Source organism: Drosophila erecta, unplaced genomic scaffold, assembly GCF_003286155.1.
Source record: "Drosophila erecta strain 14021-0224.00,06,07 unplaced genomic scaffold, DereRS2 tig00000021-arrow-pilon, whole genome shotgun sequence".
NCBI classification, from domain to species: Eukaryota; Metazoa; Arthropoda; class Insecta; order Diptera; family Drosophilidae; genus Drosophila; species Drosophila erecta.
In genome coordinates, this window is record NW_020825198.1 from 16,914,346 (window position 1) to 16,941,582 (window position 27,237).

General features: G+C 42.8%; 1 protein-coding gene across 7 annotated transcripts in view; it reads left to right on the plus strand.

Annotated features, from left to right (window-relative positions):
* Positions 1-27,237, plus strand: part of LOC6543693 (RNA-binding protein Musashi homolog Rbp6) — a 165,849-nt gene that overhangs the window by 11,894 nt on the left and 126,718 nt on the right. For all 7 annotated transcript variants that reach the window (XM_015158528.2, XM_026976626.1, XM_026976627.1 and 4 more), the window contains one exon: positions 5,266-5,306. In XM_015158528.2, the coding sequence (XP_015014014.1) occupies positions 5,266-5,306 (41 nt within the window). The remainder of the gene's footprint in view (positions 1-5,265; positions 5,307-27,237) is intronic.

Sequence of the window (27,237 nt, forward strand, 5' to 3'; positions counted from 1 at the left end):
TGTCGCTGCTCACATAATTTGTCATGTGAAAAATTACTAAAGTTACAAGATCTGCACTTTTATTTCCATGTAAGCGGCAAGTCCACGCAGCGGATATGATGATGATGGTGATGGGGATGCACGGAGAAAATAAGCACACCTAATGTCTGATGGATTTGAAATAATTAAGAAAAAATTTAGAAATAACAGGCATATTTTTTGCTTAAGTTTATTAATCGACATGAAAGGTCAAACAAGTTTTGTCTTTATTTAAATAGAGCATTAAATCTGCATTTATTGCTGGTATTCCTTTATTTTGAGTTTAATTTTAATTAGGCTGTCGAAATTAATGCAGAACAATTTTCTTGATTCGCAAAGAATTTTTCTTATAGAAAAATCTTACCCCGACTGGGTAAGCATTTTTCGACTACTAATTTCCCGTAACTTTGAAATCTTAAACTTTAATCGACTTCTGTTGCTCTGTGAATTTGTTCTCTGTGTAGGCAGCGTAGGGGAGATTTAGGGGAGTTGTAAGCCGAACAAGAGGCGTGCGTGTGGCAAGGAGCGGAGCTTGGTGAAAGGGAGGGGAGGCGGGAGGTTGAAAGGAGAGCAGGGGTAGCTGTTTTGCTATTTTCCTTTTTTAGTTACTATTTTGCACATTTTTCTATTCAACAATGAAGCCACAATAGAAAACGTCAACTAGTGCACAGAGAGAAAAGATGATGGGATAAAAAAAACTAGAAGGGGCGGGCCGGTGAGAGGCGGCCAAAGAAAGGCAGACAGAGATAGTATCATATGCAAATCTAATGCAGAAGCGAGAAGGCAACACTTGATGTGCATACAAAGTCTGAACGGATTTTGAATGGCAAACAAGCGGCAAGGCGAACGGCGACGGCGACTGCAACTGCAACTGCAGCAGCGGCAGAGGCAACAGCGGGCACCAAATATAAAGCCCAGCCCAGCCCAGGGTAGCCGGTCCGGGTTCGGGTCCGGGTACGGAATATGGGAAATGGGAAATGGGTCCGGGAAACGGGTCAGGCTACGGATCTGCAGCTGAACAATTACACTGAAAACTATAAATAACCAAAAATGTATAACCAAAAATACACGTGAAAAGCTATATAACCTTTCTTGAAACCACAAATATAATACAATATTGATTGAAATACGACCTAAAATATTTTAAAAGAGAACCCGTGAAATTTAAAGGCAGCAATATTAAATTTATATGCAAAGGGCTTGTCGTTACTAATTAATAGCTAATTGTTTACTTGTCAAGGGCGACGATATGAATTCAATATCGCCTTGATGTACATATATAAATAAATGTATTATTTTAATACTTTATTGATACCTTTTTCTCGCAATGTACCTTTCAATACCGCTGCCATCTCCAATCAAGCGTTCTAGACATGATGTTTGATAGCGCTTTTTCGCCCAGTGTGTGACTGGGACAGACCGTGAATGGGCGCTGACGACTTGCGCATGAATGGCCCAAGTGTGCTGGCGGCGGGGGGGTGTGCATACTGGGGGGATTTTCAGGGGGTATAAAAGATGGGACAGGGGCTATGTGGAGAGCGGACGGATAGACAGACGAAGGCCTATAGAAAAGTGACGTGCGCTTTACAATTATTTCGTAATGCAAGCAAATGTGACCGAGCTGAGCAGACCAGAGAACGAAGCGCCAATAGAAGCTCAGTACACTCAAAAAAGAGGGACTCACATTAATTGGGCTGCCTTTTGATTGATTTTGAAGTGCTTTAATCATACATTGTTAAATAAATTCTCATCTGAACATGACTGAGGGTGAAATATAATGCTATGGCTGATGAACAAATTCCCTAAATGAGGTTTGCATATGCAAACTGATCGAACATTTGGAAAATATTATTGAGTACCACTTTTGCTCATTGAATTTCAGATAATCACATAAATTATAAATCTTGATACCAACGCCTAATAAAATAATCAAAATAAACTTCGAACCAATCTTAAGATGTAACAAACATCTACACTTGTGTGTATATCAAACTTTTTGTTAGATTGTTTGATCGAACCAATCTTAAGATGTAACAAACATCTACACTTGTGTGTATATCAAACTTTTTGTTAGATTGTTTGATGGTGAAAAGGTTTGAAGTTTTGAATTAAATGGAATGCAAAACAACCCGCACTGATTAGCTTTGTGTTTTCTTTACTTTGAAGAATTAACCATCATTATACACCGTCAGAAATTCGGGCTGAATTCATGGAATACATGTATTCCAATAAACATTCTATTTTTCATTTGTTTATTCATTTTTTTTTTTACTTATCTTATCTTCACTTCCACGTCTATGTGTAATAGCACTTCGGCATTTGTTTAGTTTTCGCTGATTGTTCTATTTTGATGTGTGTTTTAAATTGTAACTTTTTATTTTAAATATATTATTTTTGTGCATTATATATTTAAAGAGAGATCTGTGGATGGGGAAAAAATCCCTCGAGGATGTGCACACAGATTTATTTCTTGGAGTGCAGACTAGACTTACATCTTAGGCTCAGGCAGTGGGTGACAAATGTCAGCCGGTGGTTGCTCTACTAATCGGACATGTTGCGTTGACTTGTTTATGACTCTGGGCTTAGCAGCCGCACACTAAACCACGCAACCACCCAACCAGCCAACCACCCAAACACCCACCAGGATTGAATTGTCTGAGGGGCGAACTTGTGGGAAATCTGTAAATAGCTGCGAAAACTGCATAAGCCGGGTGGAGGAAGCCCAAAGCCTGGGGATCTGAATAGACAAAGGCAAATGTCATCAAAGTTGGCACCCGCGGGAAACTGAATGTCAGGCCCGAGAAAAATAAAGCAATTGACGAGGGACACCACTGCGTATGCGTAATCTTGTGCAATTTGTTCAGTTGAACTCTTTAAACTGCTCTCAGCGTTGACTCTGACACCTTCCCACGATGGCTTTCCATTTCGGCTTTTCCACAGTGTTTTTTCATTTTTCTATTTGGTTCGCAATTACGCGTCGCACAGCTGGACACAGCCAATGCAAAATCAGTGCCTCAGTGCCCAGACTCAGATTTGCAGTGTGGCACAAGGTCGCATTTATTTGGTGCACTTGCAATTGGCCAGAGGTGTGCTTTCGGCAGGGGGAGGTAGTACGAAGGTCACCTGCAGTGCGCCCCATGCCCACAGACAATGTTGCCAGTGCTGAAATATTATGAAATGAATACAAATATGTGCGGATCAGTCGGCGGCGTCATCCTTCAATTGATGGCGTTTTCAATGGGGGCAGTGGGTGACAAAGTGGATATCGAAATGTGATGGATGGTTTCAGCCGTGAAATCGAACAGAAAACCCCAAGTTGAAACGATCAAATGCTTTTTATTGGTATTTTAATATAATTCAAAATGGCATTTTATCTAGTGCTGAAGAGCTCTGTTTGTTGACTTTGAAATTTAAACTGCTTGCTGATTGCACTCAACAGGACTCCTCTTCGACTGTCGCATTTCTGTTTAAAAAAATGCCTTGCCATTTATCAGATATTTTTTGTTGTCTCTACTTTCCACGAAGATTGATTATTTGCAAAAGGCAGAGGCCTAAATCGAAGCCGAGCGGAGAAACGGGAAAAATCCTAACATTGATTAATGACAAATTGTTTGGCATAGTCTAACGTGCAAAAAGTTTTGGGTTTCCTGTCGACTTGCAATTCGAGGCCTATTTTCACCGGGAAAACTGTGCAAACTCAGGCCGAAACGGTTCTGCAGTGCTGTTACTTTTTGCCCCACCTTGCCAACGCCCAACCACCCAACTGCCGCCCATCTGCCACCCACCTGCCACCCACCTGCCACCCACCTGCCACCCATTTTCCAGATGTTGTTGTTGACGCTTCTTCCGTTCCTTGGTTTAGTTTTTCTTTTAGCTTACTTTCCGCTTTTGTTGCTGCCGCTTTTGCATTTGTTGCTGCACATTTTATTAACATTTTCATTTAGTTTTGCTCTCTCTCTCTCTGTCTCTGTCCCCCCAGCGCCTTGCTTTATTTTGCTTTTCATTGCAATTTGTGCTCCTATGCATTTTTGTGTGTGTTTTACATTCGTTTTCGTGTCGCCAGCAACATTGCCTCCAACTGCATTTGCCACGCCCCTCCACCCACAAAGCGGACCACCCTTCTTCACCGCCCATTGACCCACCACCCCGTTAGACCGCTCCACTTCCCCTCGTGCCACTGTTGCGCTCTTTTGCAGTTTGTTGAAGTTTTCATAATCATTGTCGTCGTCGTCGGTGCTTTTGCTACTGCCACTGTGTTTCCACCGCCTACTTTCGTTTCGGGCACAGCCTTTGCCTTTTGTTTTCCACACGCTTTCCCTGGGGAAAAGCCTATTTCCATTCGGGGCTCGGTTTGTCGGCCAAGAAAGTTCATAAGTTCAGCCTAAGATGGTTTATCGCATAATTTTTCTTATTACCTTCTTTAATTCCGTGAATGCGTTATTTTTTGCAAATATACTTCTCGTCGAAGTAGGGAATCTATTGAGTTCCAACTGTAGATTTCCCACTTAGTTTGAAAGAAATATCAAACACTAAAATATTTCCCACCGCTGAGATACGAAAATTGTATCTTTTTATAGGAATATCATTATAAAAGATTAACGAAAAATGCACAATGGTTGTTATAAGAATATGAAAAATCGAGCAAGTATGATAATAAACATATCTCGATATGATTCCAAATGTATTTAGATTAATATTTCGTCGCAGTGAGAAGTGCATCCGAGCAGTCTCCTAATTAGGGCCATGTTACTGTCTTCTTTTTGTTACATAAGCCGCTGCAGCGGCTGCCTGGAAAGTGTGGGGAGAGGGGCGACAGACGAGACGGGGTGGAAAGGTGGGAGGGAGTGGGTGAGATTTCCAGCACGAAAACAATGTCGGGAAAGCGGCTTATTTTCTATGATTTAAATAATGATGAAGACAGCAGACAACCGCAACTGGAACTGCAAGTGCTGCAGCTGATGATGATTGAGATAATGGTAATAATGACGAGGGCGGGGATGTTGGGCAGAATGGTTGCTAGACCTTCGACAATGCAAGCCTCCTACTCTTGTTTTGGCCGGATTGAAGAAGCTGGCTGAGGAGGCATCCGGACATTGGAGCCGATAAGAGATCGCCAGCTCGCCGTTTGTTTGTTGTCTTTTGGCCAGGCGGCCATAACATTTATCTAATTTTTTGCTCGTGCCTCGTACATATAGCTAATGCCTCATTTATCTTATACTTCCCTTCTCTTGGCTCTTCTCGTTTCAGAAAAATGTTCATTGGCGGCCTCAGTTGGCAGACAAGTCCAGGTGAGTGAAAAACGAGTTAAGTGAAAATTAGTAGATCTGTGCTAAGAATTGACTTCGGCCTGATAAAGGGGTCAATTAGCAGAAGAGTTAGGTAGCAATCCTGCGCTAAACAGCAAACAGGAAGTGGGGAAATCGTGGCTCTCTTAAATTTATTTCATTTTATGTAAATTCACAGCTTCTTATTTTATTTCTCGTAAGAATTAAGCACTTTTAATGGGGTTTTAAACACCAACCTAATAGTTCTGGTTATTTGTTTTATCGATTTTCAGCTGATAATAAGCAAAACTAAATCTATCTTTCGATTTTTCCATCGCGAAGTGCTTTGCTCAGCATCCCGAGATCTGTAGACATTTGTGAGGAACTGAATTTTGTATCTTAATTTGAATGGGCTACGAATTGATTCGGTTTCAGTTTGTGTTATGTGAATTCACATCAATGTGAGACAACAATGAATCGAGAGGCGGGGCTCTATTTAAATTGGAAATTGTAATTGATCAAATGCTTGAGATTTGCTCCCTTTTTCGAATCGAATCTGAATCTGAATCTGACGTCAATTGCGGAACGACTTCGGATACGAAAAGCGAGTTGCACGGAAACTGCGGGCCGGGGATGATTCCCTGCGGGATTTTCGCCCCATCTTATTCAGCCGCATAGTTTCATTAGGCTAATCAAAAGGCAACTTGCCATCAAAGCTCGTTGGGCATGCATATTAACCGAATTTGGATGGCACTCGAAACGAGGTCTGCAAAGTAGAGATTGCAGCCGTCTGGCAAGATGCGCTTGCCTTTTGGGAGCCCTTATATGTAGTATCTGCAGTGCTCACCCAAAAAGGAAAAGAAAGAAAAAGGAAAACCCCATACGAGTATATCGCTGCTTTGTGTTGTTGCTCGGACCGCTTGCGTTTTTGTTTTTTGTTTCTGGTTTTGTTTTTGTTTTTGGTTTTTGTTTAGCGAAATTGTTGGCTCCGCCCATCATCAGAGTGCCACTCGGCATTACGCTAACATATTATAACCTATAGCGCACATCCACACACTCGTTTGTACGGCTATTCACGAATACGAGTATAGTTGAACAGTCAATGCGGTCTTTGGTTTGTCTCTTTATTTTGGCCTTTCTCAGTTTTTGATTTTTTTTCCGAGGACGGGGGCGGGAGCGGGGGCGGGTTGGGACCGGTTCGCTGTACCTGTGCCAAAAAATTTTCAAATTTTCAAATGGCTTCTTCAATACGAATGCCGCCCCCCCACCCCACACCCTTTGCTCGTTTAGTTTTGGTTTTCGGTATGAGTGTGTTTTTGCCCGGCTCTTTTGTTATCTTTTCCCATTTCGGTGGCTGATGTGTGTGTCTTATTTCTTTTTTTTAATTTTTATTTTCGCTTCTTGGCAGCCGCCAGTTGGCCCCATGGAGCTGGTAAATTAGGCAAAAGCCAAAGGGCCCACAAGAACTTACAACAGGGGCCAAAAACGAATCGCTGCAAGTGTAAAAAATGTCTTTGGCGGAAATCGAGACAGCGCAAAAGTCAATTGTAAAGGAAATTGCGGCGAAGGGTCAATGAGTGGCACGTGAGTCGATCAAAAAGCAGCGAGTAGGGGCATTGAAATGGTTCTATAAACATTTGAATTCAAACTTTTGGCTTTAAATCAGTATCTGCCAAGCAAACCTTAAAAATCGCGTAAAACCCAAAACGTCCTTTTTGTATTATTTTGCATTCTTAGAATCTGAGCGCATGCTGCTAGAAACACTAGCTATACCGCTTCTTTCTGTTATGTCCAAAAATTAAGCCAAATCGGTTTTTCTTTGACCAGAAGAAACAAACAATTCAATTAGCTGCCATTTAAGCGCAAGGAACCCAGTTGAGAGAAGCTCTGCGAGTCTATTTCTTTCCTGGCCCCATGCGACCCACTCCCCCAAACTCTTGGCCACCACTAGTTGTATTATTGTTAGCCAAGTTGCAGCTCTGGCTCTGAAGGCAGAGGCCGGAACAGCAGAGCAGCAGAACAGCAGAACACCAGAACGCCGGCTCAAGTGGCTTCCACTTCCACTCGCGCCAAAAGCTTATGCTTTGGATTTTTCGCAGCTACCGCCACTCGAGCACACAGTCGCACAAACAGCTCAGGTCAAGACATTAGCACTGAAAATGTAATTAATCATTTATGTGAAATATATTCAAGTCCGGCGATCAGCAGACGAACTTTTTAGAGTTCGTTGTGAACAAATGCCCAACTTCAATTAAAGAATATCCACTGGAATTAATCGCATATATTACTGTTAGTTGCAAGACGAAATTTGAGTGTTTGTGGATACTATTACTTCAATAAAAATATCTTAATTATGGCATTTAATTTTCGCAACTATTGTTTTGCCTCCTGCTGTGGCTACATATGCCCAGCTTCTCCTCCCGCACAGTACACACTCGAAATGTGCTGACAAAGACCTAATCTAGGGCGTCTATAAACATGCGCTTGGGTCTAGCGCATAACGTACAGGGTCTAACGGCATAGTTAGGGCTGCTTTAGACAGGTCGGACTCGCAGGCGGGATCTGGAGCGGAGCGGAGTCTCCGACTGGCGACTGCGTACGTGTTGATAACTGCAGAGATGATGGCGACGATGATGATGGCGATGGGGGGCAGTGGAATAGAAGCATCCGCATTGCAGTGGGGGCCGAAGGCACTCAGGAGCGTTTGACTCTAGCTGGGCCAAGATTTTTAATGATTGGCACGATTGTCTTAGCTACTTAATGACGTTCTCGAGTGCTGCGAACCGCCCCCGATAGGTGCCGCCTTTGTGATGCTTTCGTGTCAACTAGCAAGTCATATACTCGAATAACTTAATGAACTTTGCCGTCTGCAGAGGCGGCATCCAGCCTCCAGTTGTTCCGGCTCGCCTCCTTCCAGCGAAGTCATCATCGCCCCGGCGTAATTTAATTTTAATTTCGCAAGCAGTTTGCTGGAAGTAATTGTATGCATTGAAAATGTATTTGCTGCTATCGCCTGGAAACACTCGGCGCCCGATTCGACTTCGACTTTTGGTGCCTTTGGCTTTGGCTTTGGCTTGGATTGGGATACAGTCAGAGTCAGAGTTCGCCATTCATCTTTATGTGCATATGGATACGAGTATGTCTGGATGAAAAGCCTTCGCTGGCTTTTTGTTAGTCTCCTCTGCTCCGCTGCTTCTCCACTCCTCTACTCGTCGTGATTTGTGTCAACTTTAACAACATTTTTGAAACACAATACGCGACCCGCTCCGCATTTTGCTATTTCGGATGTGCGTTCAACTGAAATACTATTTATATATGCACCAAAGATACAGCTACAGCTACAGCTACAGCTACAGCTACAGATACAGATACATTTGCATCTGCAGAACGGTGCGGCACATTACTCATGCAACAAATAACCAAATAAAGAGCCAGGGCGGGGGCACCAGCAAAAACATCCAGAAAAGTGAATTGATCGAAAAAATGGAAAGAGTGGCAGTGGAAGACAAAAAGCGAGCGGAGTAGAATCTATGCATGCATATCGCTCACATTTCGATGCCGCTTAGCGATAAAAGCGCCACCAGACTCGGCCCGAGATACTTTGAGCAAATAAATATGCATTTCTCGATTTACCCCTCGCCTTTTATTATTATTATTATTTTTGTTCGTTCGTTTGTTTGTTTGTTTGTTTGTTTGCCAGCTTGTGTCATGCAAATGAAAATGAAGCCAGCCCGAAGAAGAGCCTCTGTTTGCGCCGGGCATTATGGCTGTGTGCATATCCGGGCTTATTTCTCGAGCAGCGCTTCTCCTTTTGACGCCGCCAAACTGTCCAGGTAAAGTCAATAGATGGCTGAAAAGAGTTCAAAGGGTTGGAGCAAACACCGCCAAGGGATTGTCTATCATGTGCCCTGGGGAGATGGAAAGTGGGCGCAAAGTAACCTTTTTTTGAATGGCAATGAACTGCCAGTGTCGCGATTCAATGAAATTTAAGATCTTAAGATAGCTAGTTTATTATTACTTACTTTATCTATATATTCTTAATATTTCTTTTTGTTCAGCACTGCTAAAGCCCTTTTCTTAATCAAATTGTTGTTGTGGGTTTTTATTTAAAACTTATTTTTACATCGCGCGTTGCGGAGATTAGAAGCTTTTTGGCTTTATAAGAGTTACTTTTATTCACCAGTAGAAACAAAAGAATTTCAAATTTTTCGTACATTTACAAGTGAATTGTATGGCGGAGGGTTTTCATTTAAACCAATGCTTTTACCTAAAATTTAGGTGACTATTTTTTCATTACTTATCATAAACATTTAAAGGTCCCGACTATTTGAATGCCAATTTAAGTTTAAGGTACCGTCTTTAGGATTTTTTTATTTTGACCACTTCCATTTTTTACACAGACCAAAAACAGCCCATAATACAAAATTATAGTGATATCAATTTACATATTTAAACAATATTTGTTGTTTTCACTTTGAGTTCATGATGATTTCTTGACATCAATCACTACTACCGGTAATTGGCCACTTAGGAAACGGTTAGTGCGAAAACCATTTACGCGCAGCAATTAAAGTTTCTACTACATTCTAAACTAGATTTGCGCCACTCTATAACTCTTCGATTTGGCAACTAAAATCGGCAGTCTATTGCCACCCTGGGATTGAAATTGAATCAGGAAACAAACGATGATGAAAATATTTTTGCCGCTGGTTTTTAAAATCTAAAGTTGTAAAATTTTTGGAAACACGCCTGGGCCCGCCCATCTCAGGATGTAGGGAAAAAGGGGGCGTGGCGCGCAGCAGCGGAGGCGTGTCACCTTCGCCATCAGCATAGACGTAGTCGTTGCCTCGTTCGATTTCCTGATTAATTTATGCCACTCGACGGCAGAGGCAGTTAGCAACAATTTGCCGCAAGCAGAAGCGTCAAATTGAAATAGCTCAGCATGGCAGGCGAAAAACGGAGGAGAAGAAAATAAAATTGTCAATAAAATAAGTGCCGGACGGTTGCCCCCAGCCAGCCATTCCTCGGTTCTTTCGAAACACCCCGCCCTTTTCCCAATCCCAGTCCCAGTCGCATCCGAATCCCGTGCCCTTTTCCTTTTCTCAGTCAGTCACTCAGTGCGTCCATCAGTCAAAGTTCACTGCTTCCCTTTCTTCGCATTGAATTTGCCGTGCAACATTTCCTGTTTCTTTCACAGTCGTTGACTATCACTCCTCTTCTCTTCATACACTGAGGAAAAAGCAGGGAAATCGTTCAATTTGACTTCCATTCTAAGAAATATTTAATTAGACCCACCATTAATGGATATATACAGTTTACACCGGTAATCATTGCAATGAGTTGTTGTAATCAAAATGAGGTAATCCATTTCGCAGTCCTTAAATATGCATAGAATATATTTCCCGGTGCACTGGTTTTTTACGTACATTCAGTGATGTTTTTGCAGCCCGCTTCATATTCTTTTGAATGTGATTATCCGGAGGCTGTGGCCACCGCATCTTGGCTCTGATAGAAAGGTTTGTCGTACAACGACCATCCGCCTGCGTTCGCTTTGGCATCGCATTTAATGTCCTGCCAGTTGGCCAATGGCTTCTGCTTTCAACGCCTCCATTTCATGCTCCTGCTGCAGTTGCTCCGGCACTGCCCGTCTTGTGTCTCCAGTTTCGCTGTTTTGTTGACTTTGGCACGAGTTTGGTTAAAAAGTTCACACATGCCGCATACTACGTCTCGTTTTTCAGCCGAACAGCTGCGGTCAGAATAACAGCAGTGCAGACCAAGTTTCCGACTTTGCCATCAAAGTTGTTGTATATAAAGTAAAATATTTTGCCTAATTAAAGTTAACAAAACCCCTTTTACTTTAGAATTTTCATTAGCTGTTTTAAGCACGGCTTACGTTTTCTATTCTATTTATATATATTTGTATTCAATTTTATTAAATTCAATTTAAATTCCTTCTTAAGACTTGGCTAATGTTCTTCAAAAATTAAGTGAGTTCAGCCTTTGAAATAACATTTATCTTACATTCTATATACGGTTGCTTTTGTTTTTTTTTTTTTTTGTTTTTCTGTTACTTGGCGCTATTATTGTGATCGCGGCTGTGAGTGCGAATGTCCTGGACTCCTGGTCATGTTGTTGCGCCTTTGGCTCTAGTCCTAGACACGTTGTTGTTTCACCCGCTGCACCGAAAGCTCCTTCATCTTTCCGCCGCTTTCTCGTGTTGGCTATCAACTTTGGGGGGCGTAGCTGGTTTGAATATTTACACAAGTGACACTGAATATATAGTGCATGTGTGTATATATACGTACGAGTATACAAGTCTATGCGGAGGAGCGAAAGGCATCGGGGCTGCAGGACTGCTCCTCGCTTCGGTCCTGCCAACAATTAATTAACTTGTACGAAGTATCAAAATGTCGTGTAGCCTTTGGGCCCCTAAAACCGTTTTGGCTGCGGAGATTTTAGCCGTGCTGCTGGGGACCTGCAATTTCAAGCCGGCGCCTAAGTGCATGCTACGTAAATTTTAAATTAATAAGCATCCAGCCTTATCCTGTACCTACCATCTACCCTCTACCATCAACGATCTCCGCCCCGCCGGCTTTCTCCTTCAATTGCAGCCGCATGTGGCGCTTGTCATATGCCATTATTATGGAATGTTCATTCTGGCCCAACTAATAGACAATTTTTTGGCAGCCAAAAACGGAACACGACAATGCGGACGGCGAGGGATCGGGCTAGGGCAGTAGACAGGGACGGGGCGTTCGCTGAGGTGGGTGGAAGGACACTAGTCGGGGCCATGCCGTGACGTTGCCAAGGATTCGCCTCGTGCTCCGTGTGCAGCGGAAGCATTTAAATTAAGGACGACACATTAAAATTATGCAATAACAACAAGCTATTATTATTATTATTATTGCAGCAGTTGGGGGTAGGTAGGTGTAAGGGTACAGGGCATCCTAAAATATAGATTAAAGCCCGGCATGCCGCCTCTTGGCTTTTCAATTTGCTAAACCTTAACAAGAACATTATGACTTGGCCAAACACTCACGAGCAGCCCAGCTAACTAAACTTTACCAACTTTCAGTAGCAAAAGATGGAGAGATGGTCGTGGTGCAGCACATTTAATGAGCGCTGTGAATGTCAACACCGAACTTGGGGGAGTCGCTCCTTTCTGTGTATCTGGGCGGCCCCCTCCTTTTTTTGGGGCTCTTTTAGCTCTTTTTGTCGGCTCGGGAAGTCATAAGTCGCAAGTTCTGAGCTGGCGAATGAGCGAACAAAAAAATAACAAAAGGAACCTGAAAATAGGCAAAGCAGACGAGCAAATATGCAGTCAGACAGTCGGGCACAAAAGTCGAGCCACTGCAGCACACAGCTCCTGCAGCTCCTGCAGCTCCTCCTCTATAGAAGTGTATCCTCTGATTCACGTCACACACACTCACCAGCCTGGCCGGGTTATCGACTTTATGTGTTTGTTGTTTGGGCCTGGCCTTCGGCGTGTCTTTGGGCCCATTTCAATTGCAGGGCCACGTCTCCCACACGGAGAAAAGATGCCACCTAAGCGGCTTGGCGTTATTATTGGCATCTTAATTTCGGCACCAGGTAAATTCTATTTAGGAGAGCTAAACTATCTAAGCGCCCATTATGTTTTACGAGACGTCTCCGTTTAACGTTAACATAAAACCGTATTGGATATGCTAGCCCAGGCTAGACTGTCTGTATGTACTAACCTCCGGTTAAAAGTCGTGCAATGCAACTTAATCGACGACTGTAAAATAAAACTGGGTTTGTTTCTTTTAATTGCCATCCTTACCGTAGATTGTGCCTATGTCAAATTGGATTTTTTATAGTACATTTGCTATTGGGCTAGTGTACTTGCATAATTTAACTTTCGTTGAAAAATGTAATCAAAATCGAATATTATACATTTGACGATGTGCTGAAGATGAGATAAACTTTTCCCTGTGCACTTTTCAACCTTTATATTGGTTTTGCACCTCTGGTTTTCTTTGAACAAGTGCTAGTTTTTTGTCCGTTCGTGGCCAGTTTGTTTGGTGCCAGGCAATTTTGACACGGCAAAGGTAAATATTCTTATCCTCGAGTGTCCGAGTTCAATAATGAAAGCCACTTCGATATCTTTGCTTCCAGCTCAGTCTCATTAGAAGTTCCAGCAAACCGAACTTCGCACCGAAAACCACTGAACAGCGACAACTTTTGCCTTCATTGTTTCCAGCTCGTTGCTCCTGTTCTCCTTGCACTCCTCGCAGCCCGTTTTTCACCGTTTTCCTTTCTATTTTTGAGACTCTGCCGGCTGCAGTGCCTCTAAGTGACATTTTCCCCAACGGTTGTTAACCGCTCAGCTCGGCTCAGCCCATCCCCCAGCCCTCCACTCCTCCACTCCTCCAGCCGGCCCATTTTCCCACTTTTCCCCATTAGGAGGCAAGTCACCGCACCATTGTCAGGGGCCCTAGCTGCGCTTCCGTTCGCAGAGCAGTCAAATATATTGCCAACTTCCTGCCTGCTACCAAAGCCAGGCTCCTACTTGATAGGCTTCTCTCGCACACTCGCACACACGGGGCAAAAATGAAGAAAATGCAGGCAGCAGATTTCTGGGGACCTCCGAACACCGGATACCCTCTACAAGATTAAAAAAAATCCATTTGGTTAAGTTGAAAAAGTCTTAGCATAATTCTCTTCAACTTTCCCTTACATAACCAATTTATTTGCTGAAAGTAGTTCCATTTTTTATTTAATTTCATTTCATGAACTTTATTTATCGACTTAAAAACCCTGTTTAGCTGTTTAATATTATTAAGCAACTTTTATGTGTAATCTCAGTTTAGTTATGTCTGACTTTGACTTCCTATCCCAAGTAAAGAACCTCGTTACCTGCAAACAACTTGGTATAAATAGAATCTGTCAGAACTTTATCACAACAAATGAACTCCAAATAACTTCCAGGGTATGCGGCACAAAAAAATCGAAGAGATGGTGGAAATCCTCCCGGAGTCGACATCGATTAAGTTATTACGAAATTGTGCGCTACGTGTCTTCCTAGCTGAATCCACTACCACTTCTGTTCCGACTTCCTGTGCTTCCTCGGATATATACGTGTATATATACTCGTGTGTTTGTACGCGGGTCCTAGTCTAGCCAAAAGCCACCCGCAATCGGCTAGGACCTCACGTAACGCGCTGTCTGTGTGAGTGAGCCTTCCTCTTTGCTGTTGGCCTTAAACTGGGTCAGACCAAAAATTTGTGTAGCTCTTTGCATAACCGAAAATTGTTTCGGTTGTTGCAGACAACACGGATGGTTGTTGCTGCTTCCTGATGTTGCTGCTAGCTGCTGCTGCAAGTTGCTGCTGGGTTTTACTGCCATTTCGGTCGGTCTTTGCCTGGTCTTCTGTTATAATGTCAGCTGGCAGTTGGTTCTGATTGACATGCGTTTATGGCTCTAGTCTGTCTGGTGTTGCCGCTGCAGATGTTGCTGCTGCTGCTGCTGCTGCCCCTGTTGTTGCTGCTGCCACTGAGGTCAAGTCAAAGAGTGTCACAACATGTCTGCTTCCGGTAGACGCACACACTTGCACCGGCACACACAGACAGGGGGAGGTGTTGTTTACATATTAAAGTTGCATGACCCCGCAGCAAGAAGAACAGGGACGGCAATCATTGCATCCACGAAGTTGCAACTCGTTAGTCGTGCAAAATGGTGCTGTAATGTGCCATCATCCTGTTTGATTTGAAGCCTGGCACGTGACTAAAACTAAAACACGGCAGCAACGTGCAACGCGCAACCTGCAACACCAACACAATCAGCTGCTTCTGCCAAGCTCTCTCTCTCTCCTGCCGCTCTTCCTCTCTCTTAAGCGTGCGGCTCTCTTAAATTCTCTCTTCGAGCTTCGGCGCGTGGAAAGCGCTTTTCATTCATAAAAATGGCGTCAAGCTTTTTGCCGAGTTGCGGAACAGCCACGCCAGATGGCGCCACTTCGGCGAGCTCTTCAAGGAAGTGCCAGGCCAGAAATTGGCCAAAAAAAGGGCTCCAGACAGCGCAAACTGCATGTCTCCTTGCACATCCTTTCGGCCGTGTCCAAAACTCCGTGTCCATTTACCAAGTTCGCGTTCGTGTCCGCCCCTAAATGTCAGCGCTTGTTTTGATGCTAACTCACGCGCCGTAAACAACTTATTATTATTGCAAATGCTCTTTCGACTCTCGGCCGCTTTATCGCCGTCCCTTTTTTCTCACGGCCAGGACTCGCTTTTCCCTTCGCTTTCCTTTCCCGCCTTGGCTGTCTTTCAATTTTCCTTTTTGTGTGTGCCACAAACATTGCCCGTTGCACATACCTCTGGGAAACGGAAACGCAAACGCAGGCAGTTCTATTTAGCTTAAGATAGTGATACCCTGTACGGTGGTAGTCTGGTGTATATTGACAGAACGCATTCATTGCTTTCTGAGATGTACCTAATACTCGGACCACCTTGATTACCAGCTCCAAGATAGATGTTTTTATTTTTTTGGTCTTATTTCTCTTGTATGAAATCGAATAATATTCTAAAGGTAGGTTATCCTTTATATTTATATTCAAAGGTCTTTGTGAATTCCCTGTTCTGGGATATGCTATTGTATTTGGAATCATTAAAGCCTTAGGGATATATTTCTAAATGGATTTTTGTAAGTTTTTATTTCTCACATAATCTCAACCCTTGCTAATCGGCTAATAATAAAATAAATAAATTTTGAAACTCCGCATCTTCCCTTCGTCTGGAAAAGAATCCTTTGATTGGAGGCTTCTACAGGGTATCACTGCGCACCACCCATTACATGCCGCATTTTTTGCTACCTTTGCGTCCGCCGTAGCCTGACGTTTGGCAATCTACTCCGGCGGATCAGTTGCCCTAGGACTCAAAGGACGAGGGGCGGCAGGACGTTGTTTAAGTGGCTTCTGCTTGGCCTCCGTCCATGTCAAAATCTATCTCATTGGCTGTGCCAACTTTTTGACTGCGAGCCCGAACTCTTTCGCTTGCATTTCAATGCAACTACGCCCTCGACCACGCCCCCAATTCTGTCAAAGTTTTATCTACGATGTAGCCTTGCACAATATATATTTGTACTTATTTTTTTGGACTTCCCTAGCATTTTTTGTGCAATTTTTTTGGTTGTTATGTGTGTGCGCTTATAAATCATAAATACATATTTTACGAGCTCGTTTGTGGTTGGGACTCACATTTCATTTGAAATAATTTGTGACATATTGGCAATTATTCATTCTGTTCTTTATTTTTTCGCCTGCCATATTTCGCAGTCCTTCCTCGGAACGGCTTAAGAGCGTCGGCAAATTGTTGTGATTTGGATTTCGTCCTGGATTTGGCTTGGCTTTATCTTTCGTCCTGCCAGAATGTGGCTGGTGACATAGCACAAAAGGTGGGGCATCTGGGGGTTATCTGGGATAGGTAACAACTGCGCCCTGCTCCGGGGGCGGGGTTAATGGGGCATCGAGGCAGAAGTTGATTTAGTGCCTCGGTCGTTGATAAGCCGCGCGGACTGCCTCTACCACGGGCCATCATAATAACTGCTATAGGGAAATTGAGTTACGGCCAATACAGGCGGAAATGTCTAAGGACGCAGTGATGAAGATATTAGTTTTCGGGGATACAACTGCCAGCGAAAATAATTTCTATAGCAAAGCGATGGATAAAAGTGCACAGACCATAATTTAAGAAGTTTACTCTAAGATTTCAGTGAAACAATCTGTCAAGAAGTTAGGGCATTTTAATAAATGAAAGTATATTAAACGAATTATTCAGTTAAACAAATAAAATATCCTTGAACATTACATTTCCTTAGTCAAAAACCAATCAAATAAATGGATCATTCATGATTATCGACAACCCATTCGATATTGGATGTCATTGACAATTGAGGAGTGAACGAAAGAGATTAACTATCATTACAAATTTGACTCGATTAACCTTTTCAATTTAACACACACACTCGGGGAAATACAGAACGAGTCATCGGGTTTACAAGAAGCCAAATCAAAAGGCTAAAGGGAACGCCCAAAGGGGCGTGTCATGCGCCAAACCCCTCTTTATCTAAACCGTTATCGGGTTCTCTTTCTCTTTCCGTTTCCCTTGCAGCACTTAAAGAAATAGTATATGCTTAAATATAATTAAACTTTTGGAGGCACTGCCAAATGTATCTTCAGTGACACATAACATTAACATTTCCACCGAAGTCTTTATTAAAACTTTACTTCTTCGAACTTCGTACAACAGGTGCTGGGAAAGTCTAACGACCCTCACTTTTCTCTCTGTATACTATTTCAATTGGTCTATGGGGCAGGTGTTAATGTATCTTTCAAATGCTGCCATTGAATTGAATTGAAAGTTAATTTGCCAATTGGTCCCACAGCTCCCAGCACAAAAGGGGGTGCTTGAAAGTGGGCTAAAAGGAGGCGGGGTGGCAAATTGGAGGGAGGGGTAGCTGCAAGCTTGCATTTTCAACAAGTTGTGCAAAGTGTGATTAAATGTTTTGTGTGTTGCAGCTTTCAGCTTTTGTTGCGTGTTTTTATTGCCACCCCTCAAACAAAGGGTGGCTGGCAGGGGGTAGTTACAGGGGGTTTTGGGGGATGGAGTGCACATGACATTAGGCAACACTGTCCCACTGGCGGGGACATTTTCAAAATGTGCTGCCACAGACAAAGGCTTCGAGCCCCCTCGCATTCATCGTGCTTCCTTTTTCTGCTGAGTTGCTAAAAAACTTCTTTTCAGCAAACGCTCTGTGGTTAGAAGAGGGGGTTGGTGGGGTGTCGGGTGTTGTGTTTGCCGCAAACAAGCAACAAGGAGGCCTGACCAGGGGGAGGGGGGGTGTATGTGTGTTGGGTAGGGGTGGGAGCCACAACATCCCCAATGAAAGTGAAAAAAATCTGTTTGCATATTACATAGCATGGATGTTGGGGATGCTGGAGGAGGACAGTGGGCCGCAGGACCTTCCTTCCCTTCCATCCTGCGAGAATTGCTCGTCCTGCCACCGAATGCAGCTTCCAGCTGCGCACGCTAGGTGTCGCCCGCGTCGAAGGCAAGGCACAAGGCGTTCGAGCATCTTCAAAGTTGAAGTAATGCTGCCTCAAGTGGCAGCCGCCAAACGGGGCAGGCCCCACGCGTTCTCCTACACTGCCTCTTCTCGAAACTCCTACACTCAGAAAAGAAGTGCAAGAAATAGGTTGGCACGGCATTGTGTTTTTACACATTCTTTGAATCAGAATTAAAGAATTAAGACTTAACGAGATTAATAGGGAAGTTCAGTGGGCTGCCAAGACACTAGTGTTCATTTTGAAGAACTCTAAGCCAGCTTTAAGCATTTTTTAGCGTGTACTCAGGCCGCCTGCCGCCCGCCGCCTGCTGCCATTTAAAATTGCTGCTCCTCACCTGAGTTTGGGTGTGTGGGCGTGTGTATCTGTGTGTGTTATGTTTGAATGAACGCCTGCGTCTTTTATCTTTTCATAAATTTTCCTGCTTTTGTGCCGCTTTCTCTGCCGTTTTCCCCAACCCCCCATCTCGAATGCCCCTCTGTTTCGCCAGCCGCCCCGCTGCTGCTGGCACTTACAATCACTTTTATTTCGCGTCGCTTTCTGCGACTTTCCTTCGGCGAGTTTCCCAAGTTTTCTGCAGTCAGGCCAACAACAATTTTTAATGCTTACAAAATTTGAATTGAATTTGCCAACAGCACAAGGATGCTCTGTAAACTGCCGGCGCGCTTTCTTCGCTTTCTCCGCTTTCCTTGCTGTTTATGTGTTTTCCTTTTTTCCACTTTCCTTACTCCCTTTTCCCCAATTTGCATCCGCCTGCTGCCTTCAATTTGAGGACAACTTCAGCTTCAAATTCAACTTCAGATGCGGCATCTTACCGTGGCATGCCACCTGCCTTTGAGCCAGCTTTCGGCATCCCTTTTGCCTAGTTTCACGCTTTGGTTTTCCTTAATCGCCTATCCCAACTGCACACACATACAGGGACAGTGGAAAAATGGTAATCCAACTTGGACAAATACCCATTCTTTAAAGCTGAAATATGATTTAATATCTAAAATATATAATTTAATTAAACAATGTTGCTATGCTTAAAACAAAGTTATTTTTTAAATTTCTTAAGAATTTTCGGGCGCATGACTCAGTTTTCCTAAGTAATATCGTATAGCCACAATGTGAGGTAACAATGTCCACAGCGTCCAAGCGCAATGTAACTCTCAGTAATTGAAGTAGCATTGGAATTTGGGGCGTGGGAGGTGCAAATGTGCATTTAATTCGTGCGAAAATTGTGGCAAGGATGTGACGGCGAGGGGGGCGTGGCAAGGGGTGGCAAGGCAAGCTGCGAGCCGGATGATGGATGGAGTTGCAAAAGCTTTTGATTTATATTGCCATCGTCTGGCAAGGCCATAAATATATGCTGCTTGTTGATTATGCATTGGACGCACCGAAAACCTTTTAGTTTGTGGTATGCACATGTGTGTGATCCCTGCTTGCGTGTGTGGCAACCGATGTGCGTGTGTGTGAGTGTGTTGCAAGGCTGTGGTTCCAGTTCCAGTTCCGGATATTGTGGTAAACAACTGGAGGAAATGCTGTCGATGCTCGGCCAGAGAATCAATTAGAAAGACCAAGAGCAAGCATTCTAAATAAAACCCTGAGAAATCAATAAACTCGGCTTAACCACTCGAACACAGATTAAAGATCAGAAATAAATTGAAAAGGGCTTAATATTGGCCAAATGTATTGCAGATGGCCGGAGATTTCATTTAAGAAGCAATTATTCTAATTGAAAACAAATGAATTGTGAAAAGCAAACGGACTCGAAATATAACACCAATCAATGGCTTACAATATGTGTATATTTTACGCTTTTTCGATAAAATTTTGTGAAATATACTGTAACATGATATATTATATTTTTAAAACAGTTGCAAAAGTGATCGTAATAATGCCAACCAAATCGAGTCACCCACAAGCAGGTTATTCATATGTTTTTCATTTTGACAAGTTGTCTGGCCATCTAATGGATTGGCGGCTGTTCTTTCACATCCCCGAAATTATCCTCTTCTTACCACAAGCATTCATCATAACCATTCAAAGTTGCTCAATCCTTTCTCATATCCATTTCGAAAATATGAAACTTTTTCATTGCCAACTTTAAAGGGACGAGTTCGCTGCTTCATCATTTAAGCATTTCCAATGCCAACTTCCTCACCTCCTCTATTTTTTTTTTGCGTGTGACCATGGTTGTGTGTGAGTGGGTTTCAGTGTGGCTGTGTGCTGGGCGGGGGGCTATTTTGCAACTCTCTTTTATATAGACCACAAATGCCGCACTTACGTAATACATCACAAAATGTCCAAACGAGGTAAAAGGATTTGCAGGAGCCCAGAACTGCTGCCTGGCTCGGCACTGTTCTCCATATTTTTGTAAGCCAAAATGCAGCTTAACATATCAGCGCCAACGAACGATGCCAAGCGAAACGAAACGAAAGGAAGCAAAGTGAAGCGCTGACCGTGCTCCATTCCGTAGCTCTGAAAGCCCCCTTTGCCCAACCAATCCCCCTCCCCCTCCCCCGTAAATTTCACTCCTCTGCGCGGCCTAAAGCACCTGCCAGGGGCTCCGAGGGGGGGTTGGGTAGGGGGTAGGACGAAGCCATGCCGGGCTAACGTGTTAGCTCACACAAACATACACATTCAAGCTTGGAGGCTGCTGCGGTAATTAATGCAGCGCGTTTGCGAAAATGCGAATACATTTCGCCGGCTACGAACATTTTCAAGGTATGCCCTGGCCAAAGACAGTGGCTCGAAGCCGCAAAACTATTGGCTATAAAGTGGCAAAGAAATACAAAATAAAACGTAGCGATATCTGCTCAATAGATGGTATGTAAGCACTTACACCAAAGATATTAGGGAAAAGATAATTAGGGAATGCCACATTAAATTTACTTACACTTGCAAAGCTAAAATATGAGCAGCTATTAGATAAATAATGTTAGTTTTAGGTTTTAAATATAAAAAATGCGGGCCACAATGAATCAATATGAATTCATCGAATACTCCAACCGAGAACAATGCATGTTTAATAAATTCTGATTTTAGTATAAATACCAACGGAGGCATTCCAAAGCACATATCAGCCCGCCTAAAATGTCCACCCACAAATAACTTATGGGCGAATCGAACTCCCGCCGCCAGTAAAATTTCCCCTAAAAATCGAATTTCATTTTCATTTCCATCTTCGTACGCATAACAAAAATACTTGCGCAAACTTTTTGAATATTTTAACTAAATTACTGTGCCTGCGAAGCGGAGTTTACTTGAGCCGATGGTACTGGTTCCACTGTGGAAATTGCAGGATATGCAAAAGGGGCGGCGGGTCAGAGCAGGAGGCGTGGCACGGGGTTGACACATGGAGACGGTGCAAATGTATTCACGCTGAAACGATTTTGGGTGCACGGCGACACCTTGGTTTGGCGCCCGCTAACTGTAAACACATACATATGCACAATCGCACTAGCACACTGCCACTCCCACTCACACACGCAAACTAGACGCACAAACACACACGAACACACACACACGGCCAGCTGCATGTGTGAAAAGTTCCACGTCTCGCGCTGTTTTTGGCGAAAATGCAAACGAAAACAGCTAGAGCGGGGAAAGCAGGAAAATCAGGCGAAATTTTAAATTTGAATATGTTTTTCTTACCCATCTACTTTTCCCACTTCACCATCCCCGCGCTTTTGCCCGCGCACTATCTTTCCTTGCTGGCTGTCCAACGATCCCGGTTGCCATTTGTCTGCTCGTTTTGTATTTTCCGAATTTTTTACCCATTTTAATTCCCTACCAAAGGGTATGGCAGTGGTGCTTAAGTTGCCAGGCTCAAATTACTCACAAAGATGCTAGAAGTATGCAATACGTATGATATATGATGGACTTTTTACGAAACGCGATCCTTAGTATTTATTTTCCATTAATATCTGTAAATAAAAACACATCTGTTTCTAACGAAGCTGTCCTAATAATTATAAGCATAATAATTATATATATTATAAATATCATATATTTAAACATTTCAAGTCAATGAGTTCTGGGAGAGCATTGCGAAATTCGGTGCCCCAAACTAACCATCCTCCCATTTTTGCTTTTTTAGTGTGTTTGTCTTACACACTCCCGTTGCTTGTGTTATTTATTTGTTAGTTTTGTGATTCAAATGTATTCCAGACCGCCTCCCTTACTCCCCACACGGCATCGTCTTCAACTGATTCTCTAGTCTATATGTAGCTTGTTTTTCTTTTTCATTCTTCTCCAAGTGCCGCTTATTATGCACATTTTAAATCATCTACGCAGCGACAAAAAGCCAGGGAAACGGAAGGGAGGGATGGCGAAGGAGCCATTCTGGCAGCAGTTAAATTAAGCACATTTTCATACGATGCAATTCATATCTCAGAGATACAGTAGCTCGCATATTTCCCAGAATAAAATTCCCCTCTCGCACTTTCGAGTCACTTTGACTGCATATTGAAAATAATATATATGTGGGAAAAGAGATTATGAAAAATTGGTTTGGCCACAAAAATTGCTTAAGGCTTACGGCAAGATGAAAAGTGTATGGCATAATCCCCTAAATGCATCTAATTGCTGTCTTTGGGAGCGGAAATAATCTGTGAGTTCCGCACGCATCAGAATAAATATTCAAAGAAATATAATTCGACAGCAAAAGTTTTCCATTATGAAAAGAGTCTCATAAATACTGCACTTTATTCAATGAAATCTATGTTTAATTTCATTTCAAATGATCGAGTCCGTACAAGTCGTTTTCATTGAAATAGAAAGTGTGCTTTAAATAACCTGAAAGTACTGTTGAAAGCCACATCATTTAATTTTTTTGAAAATACAATACAAGATGCAGATTTTTAGAGAATTGCGTCAGAAACATTTAGAGGTATGCCACTTCAAAATCCGATTAAGATAAGTTGAGTTATGGAGTTCAGAACTTCAGCCTTAGCACTCTTTTTCATGCTTCATTGCTGGGCAAAAAACTGCAGGTCAATTAAACCAATTTAGGCATTTCAGAAGTATCTTAAAATTAATGCAAGTGAAGTAAAAATACCTTGCAACTGAGGATAATATATGAATACATGCAATATGTAAGGTTGTGCCGATCAAAAGTATTTGCACTTGATGTAAACAAACTCTGTGGCTATACACATTTTCTTTGCTTTAGCTTAGCAGGACACGCAAGTTTAGACAGCAGGTCTTCCAGGAAATCATAAAACCATACAAACCTGACCGCAATTGAGCTTTTCAGTACTTTTTTATTTCGAGCAAACACAGTTCACCTGCCACACGGTTGCAGTTTGCACTGGCATAACGGTAATTACGGGCCAAATGTCAGGCAGTATTCTACCGATTTCCGCTCTAACTAACAACCATTGATTGCAGTTATTGTTGCTGCACTTTGATTGGTCCCCCCTCCCACTGGCACTGCCACTGCCACCTCCTCCCCATTTCCCATTTTCCGATTTCCCAGTTTGTAAACTCAGCTTACTGCTGGTTGTTTTGTTCGCCCACGTTTGAGCCAATTATCATAAGAAATAATTTATAGACCCAGTGCTGCGTGACAAACGAATAAAAAAGTGCACTTCAACTTTGATATTTTTACCTTGGAACTGTTTCCAAGTTGCCCCTAAGTAAGTGTGTGCGTATGTGTATCTCACGCTGCGAGTGTGTTTGTGTGCCGTGCCCTAATGCATGCCAAATGGCTATGGGCATCAATAAAGCGTACGTCACTCTAATTGCACATGCCCCATGTACTGCACAAAATTTCAAATGGCTCTCTGAAACCTAAAACAAAAGCTAGACTGGAATGAATAAAATAAGAACAGAAAGTATTTGTATAGAAATATGTTGGAATTTGTTGGTTTTTTTAGGATCGCAAAAAAACGAGGTGAATATGCTGGGGTATTCTAATCCTATTGAAATGAAAACTACCTATTGCATAAACTGCAACTTTCAACTTCTACTAAATAATAACAAGTTATAAATAATGATTTTTGTGAAAATTATGAAAATTATGAAAAACCAACCATATGATGTATGTTTAATAGGGATAATTATGATCATAGACTTAAATATGACACTTGTGATTGAATTTTCGCCACAATATAGACTGTTTTTTCGGGCAGTGCAGACAGACTGGACACACATTGCAGTTACACTTTGCTTTTTCGCACGCTCCCTCTCGTTCTCGGCCTTTGTATGCAGTCAAAGGGGTGCGAGGGGATGAGATGGAAGGCGGGCGGAAAAGGGTGGCAAGCGGTGGATCCACAATTGGGCGGATCGAGGGGCGGTGCTGCCTGGAACGGGGTGAACTGTAATGCCATTAGCTGGCAGCGGCGCGCAAAGCCATTTGAAAGTTCAACACGTTCAAAGGTCCCAACATGCTTCACACTCTTTCAGACTCGTTCACCCATTTTTATGGCCATCTCTTTCTGCTGCTCCTTCGGTTCCTCCTGCTACTGCTGGTGCTCCTGCTCCTCCTGCTCCGCCTGCTCCTTCTGGCCTCCGTGTCTCTCCGACTCGTTCACTTGTGTCTTGGCCGTGTCCTTTTTGCGCAACTTTCACTGTTTATTCTGCTAAAAGCGCTGGCCAACACTCATGCACTCGAAGGACTTACCAACACACATAAAGTCTGGGCAGTGCACACGAAGAAATACTGAGCTCACATTTTCTTAACAAACCTACCTAAAAAAACTAAAGTCTCCCGCTAACTGTAGCTTAAGCTTATTTGTTAGGAAGAAAATAAAAAATATTCGGTATGTTTTATACTACTAAGGTGTTCGACAGCGTGCCTTTTAAAGAACTCCTTAGAAAATCTACTGCAAGCTAAATAAAGTTGATGTAAAATGTTTAACAAAATCTTCAAATACCCTCGACCTAACAAAAAGTAAATTGAATTTTTCTTCGCTTAAAGGGTTATTTTTAAATTACACGGCAAAAACTGTGTGAAAATATGTGCATTTTTTCTACGTGTACATGGGCGGCAGAAGCGGCGCACGAAAAGTGGGCGTGGGGCAGACACTCAGACATGAAATACAAATACAAAAAACTCAAACCGAAACGCAGCTGCACAAGCAACTGCCACTGCCTCTTTTAATTGACTTTTTATGCGCTCTGCCCGCTTTTCCTCCCGAAGCAGTTGAATTTAACGCGCTTTAAGTTTGCCAATTGCATTCGTATTGGTTGGGGTTTTGGCCCAACCTGCGACCCTTTTGCCAATTTCCATTGCCCATCCACAGGCGCTCAGCCACTGTGACACTTTGCAAGCCATTAAGCATTTTCATTACCTGCCTGCTGCTTTGCATTTTGATAGTCCCTAACCTTAGTATCGTCATTGTCGTAAGGCCAGCCCGCCCCACTTCCGCCCAGCCCCGCCCACCGCTGGCAGGACCTCCTCGGCCGCCCCCACTTGCCATCCTTGCACTGTGCAGTGTTTTGTTTACGTGTGCGCTATTAATTGCCTGAGCGTCCGAAATGCAAATTGCAAATGCAAGTGCAACTGCAATGGTAACTGCAGGCTCACTGGAAAAAATCGATATCAATGTCTATTATCTAGAATTCAACTACTTAGTAAGTTCACAGATGTTTAAGCCATTGCAGCAAATAAAAGTGAGTTTGATCTTTGAAAATATTTAATCCCTTTTTTTATGTGTAGCTTCCAGTCAGTTATTTCGAGTTATTTTGGAAAATATTTTAATGTTTATTTTTTGTATTGAGCTAAATATTAATCTTATGCTATTCTGCATATTTTGTGCCAGTGCAACTGCATCGGTAAGCCTTACTTCAGCGGAAGAGGGGGGCAGATCAGTTAGTGGCTTTGTGCCCGGGGACAATGTGAATTATTGTCCTGGTTTGCATATTATGCTCAAGTTTCGTTGCCTTTCGTTTCGTTTGGTGGGTAATTAAAACGCTTAAAGACGCATCAGTGCGTGACAAATCTAGCTTTTCACTTTTCACTGGCTTGGAGTTGGGAGAATCTGGCCAAAACCGGCAGTGGAAGTGGAAGTGCAGTCAAGTGGCTAAGTAGCCTGGGCCGTGTCCATTGTTTGCTTGCTGCGAAGCTAAGTTTCTTATACGCTTTCGACTGGGACTGGCTTTATTCAAGTTTACACTCAGCCTGTTGAAAATGAACGCCCAACGAACTGAATTTCATTCGAAGGCTTCTTTTTTTGGCAACCGAGTGGTTTGTAAATGCTACATAGCTGGCTTTTTGTTGAACTTTTAACTCGAAATCATTGCTTTTGTCAACATTTGTTTGGCTGCCTTTTTAATCAATAAAATGTTAACAGCTATAAATCAGAATGCGCACAATCTGTTGCCACTGAAATTAGCTTTTTTTACAAATTTGCACTCGATGTTTGTGGAAATGTCATAAAAAATATGTATATGCTGCGCTCCAACATTATTTTTTGCTGGGTTAATAAATAAAATAACGTTTGCTTAAGATATAGTATTAAGTCAACATATGCTGATCTAATTTAGTTAGGAGCCTCTTGGAGGTATTTATAAATAATAAAATAGTAGTTCCTTAGTACTACTGGATAATATTTCGTCCTCGAGTCGGTTTTGGGTAATTTAAAATTTTTAAAAACATGCAACGCAATATACTAGAGCCCATCTGGCGAAAATGTCTTCAACCACTTCTTATTGATTTCCATAGAGTTTTGAGTGGCCATCGACCACACCACTCCATGCCATCCGCTGCATTCATCCCATCTTGTCTTGTCATTGTTATGGTCGACTTTTCCGCCCCGTCCTCCTCCTGGTTTTTCCCGGCTGCCTGTCGTCTGGGGCACTCGAAACTCTGCACAATTCATTCAAGTAAATTCTTATAAAAGAGTTGAAGTTGTGTGGCCAAGAGAAGCAACATCAGCTGCTTCGATTCTG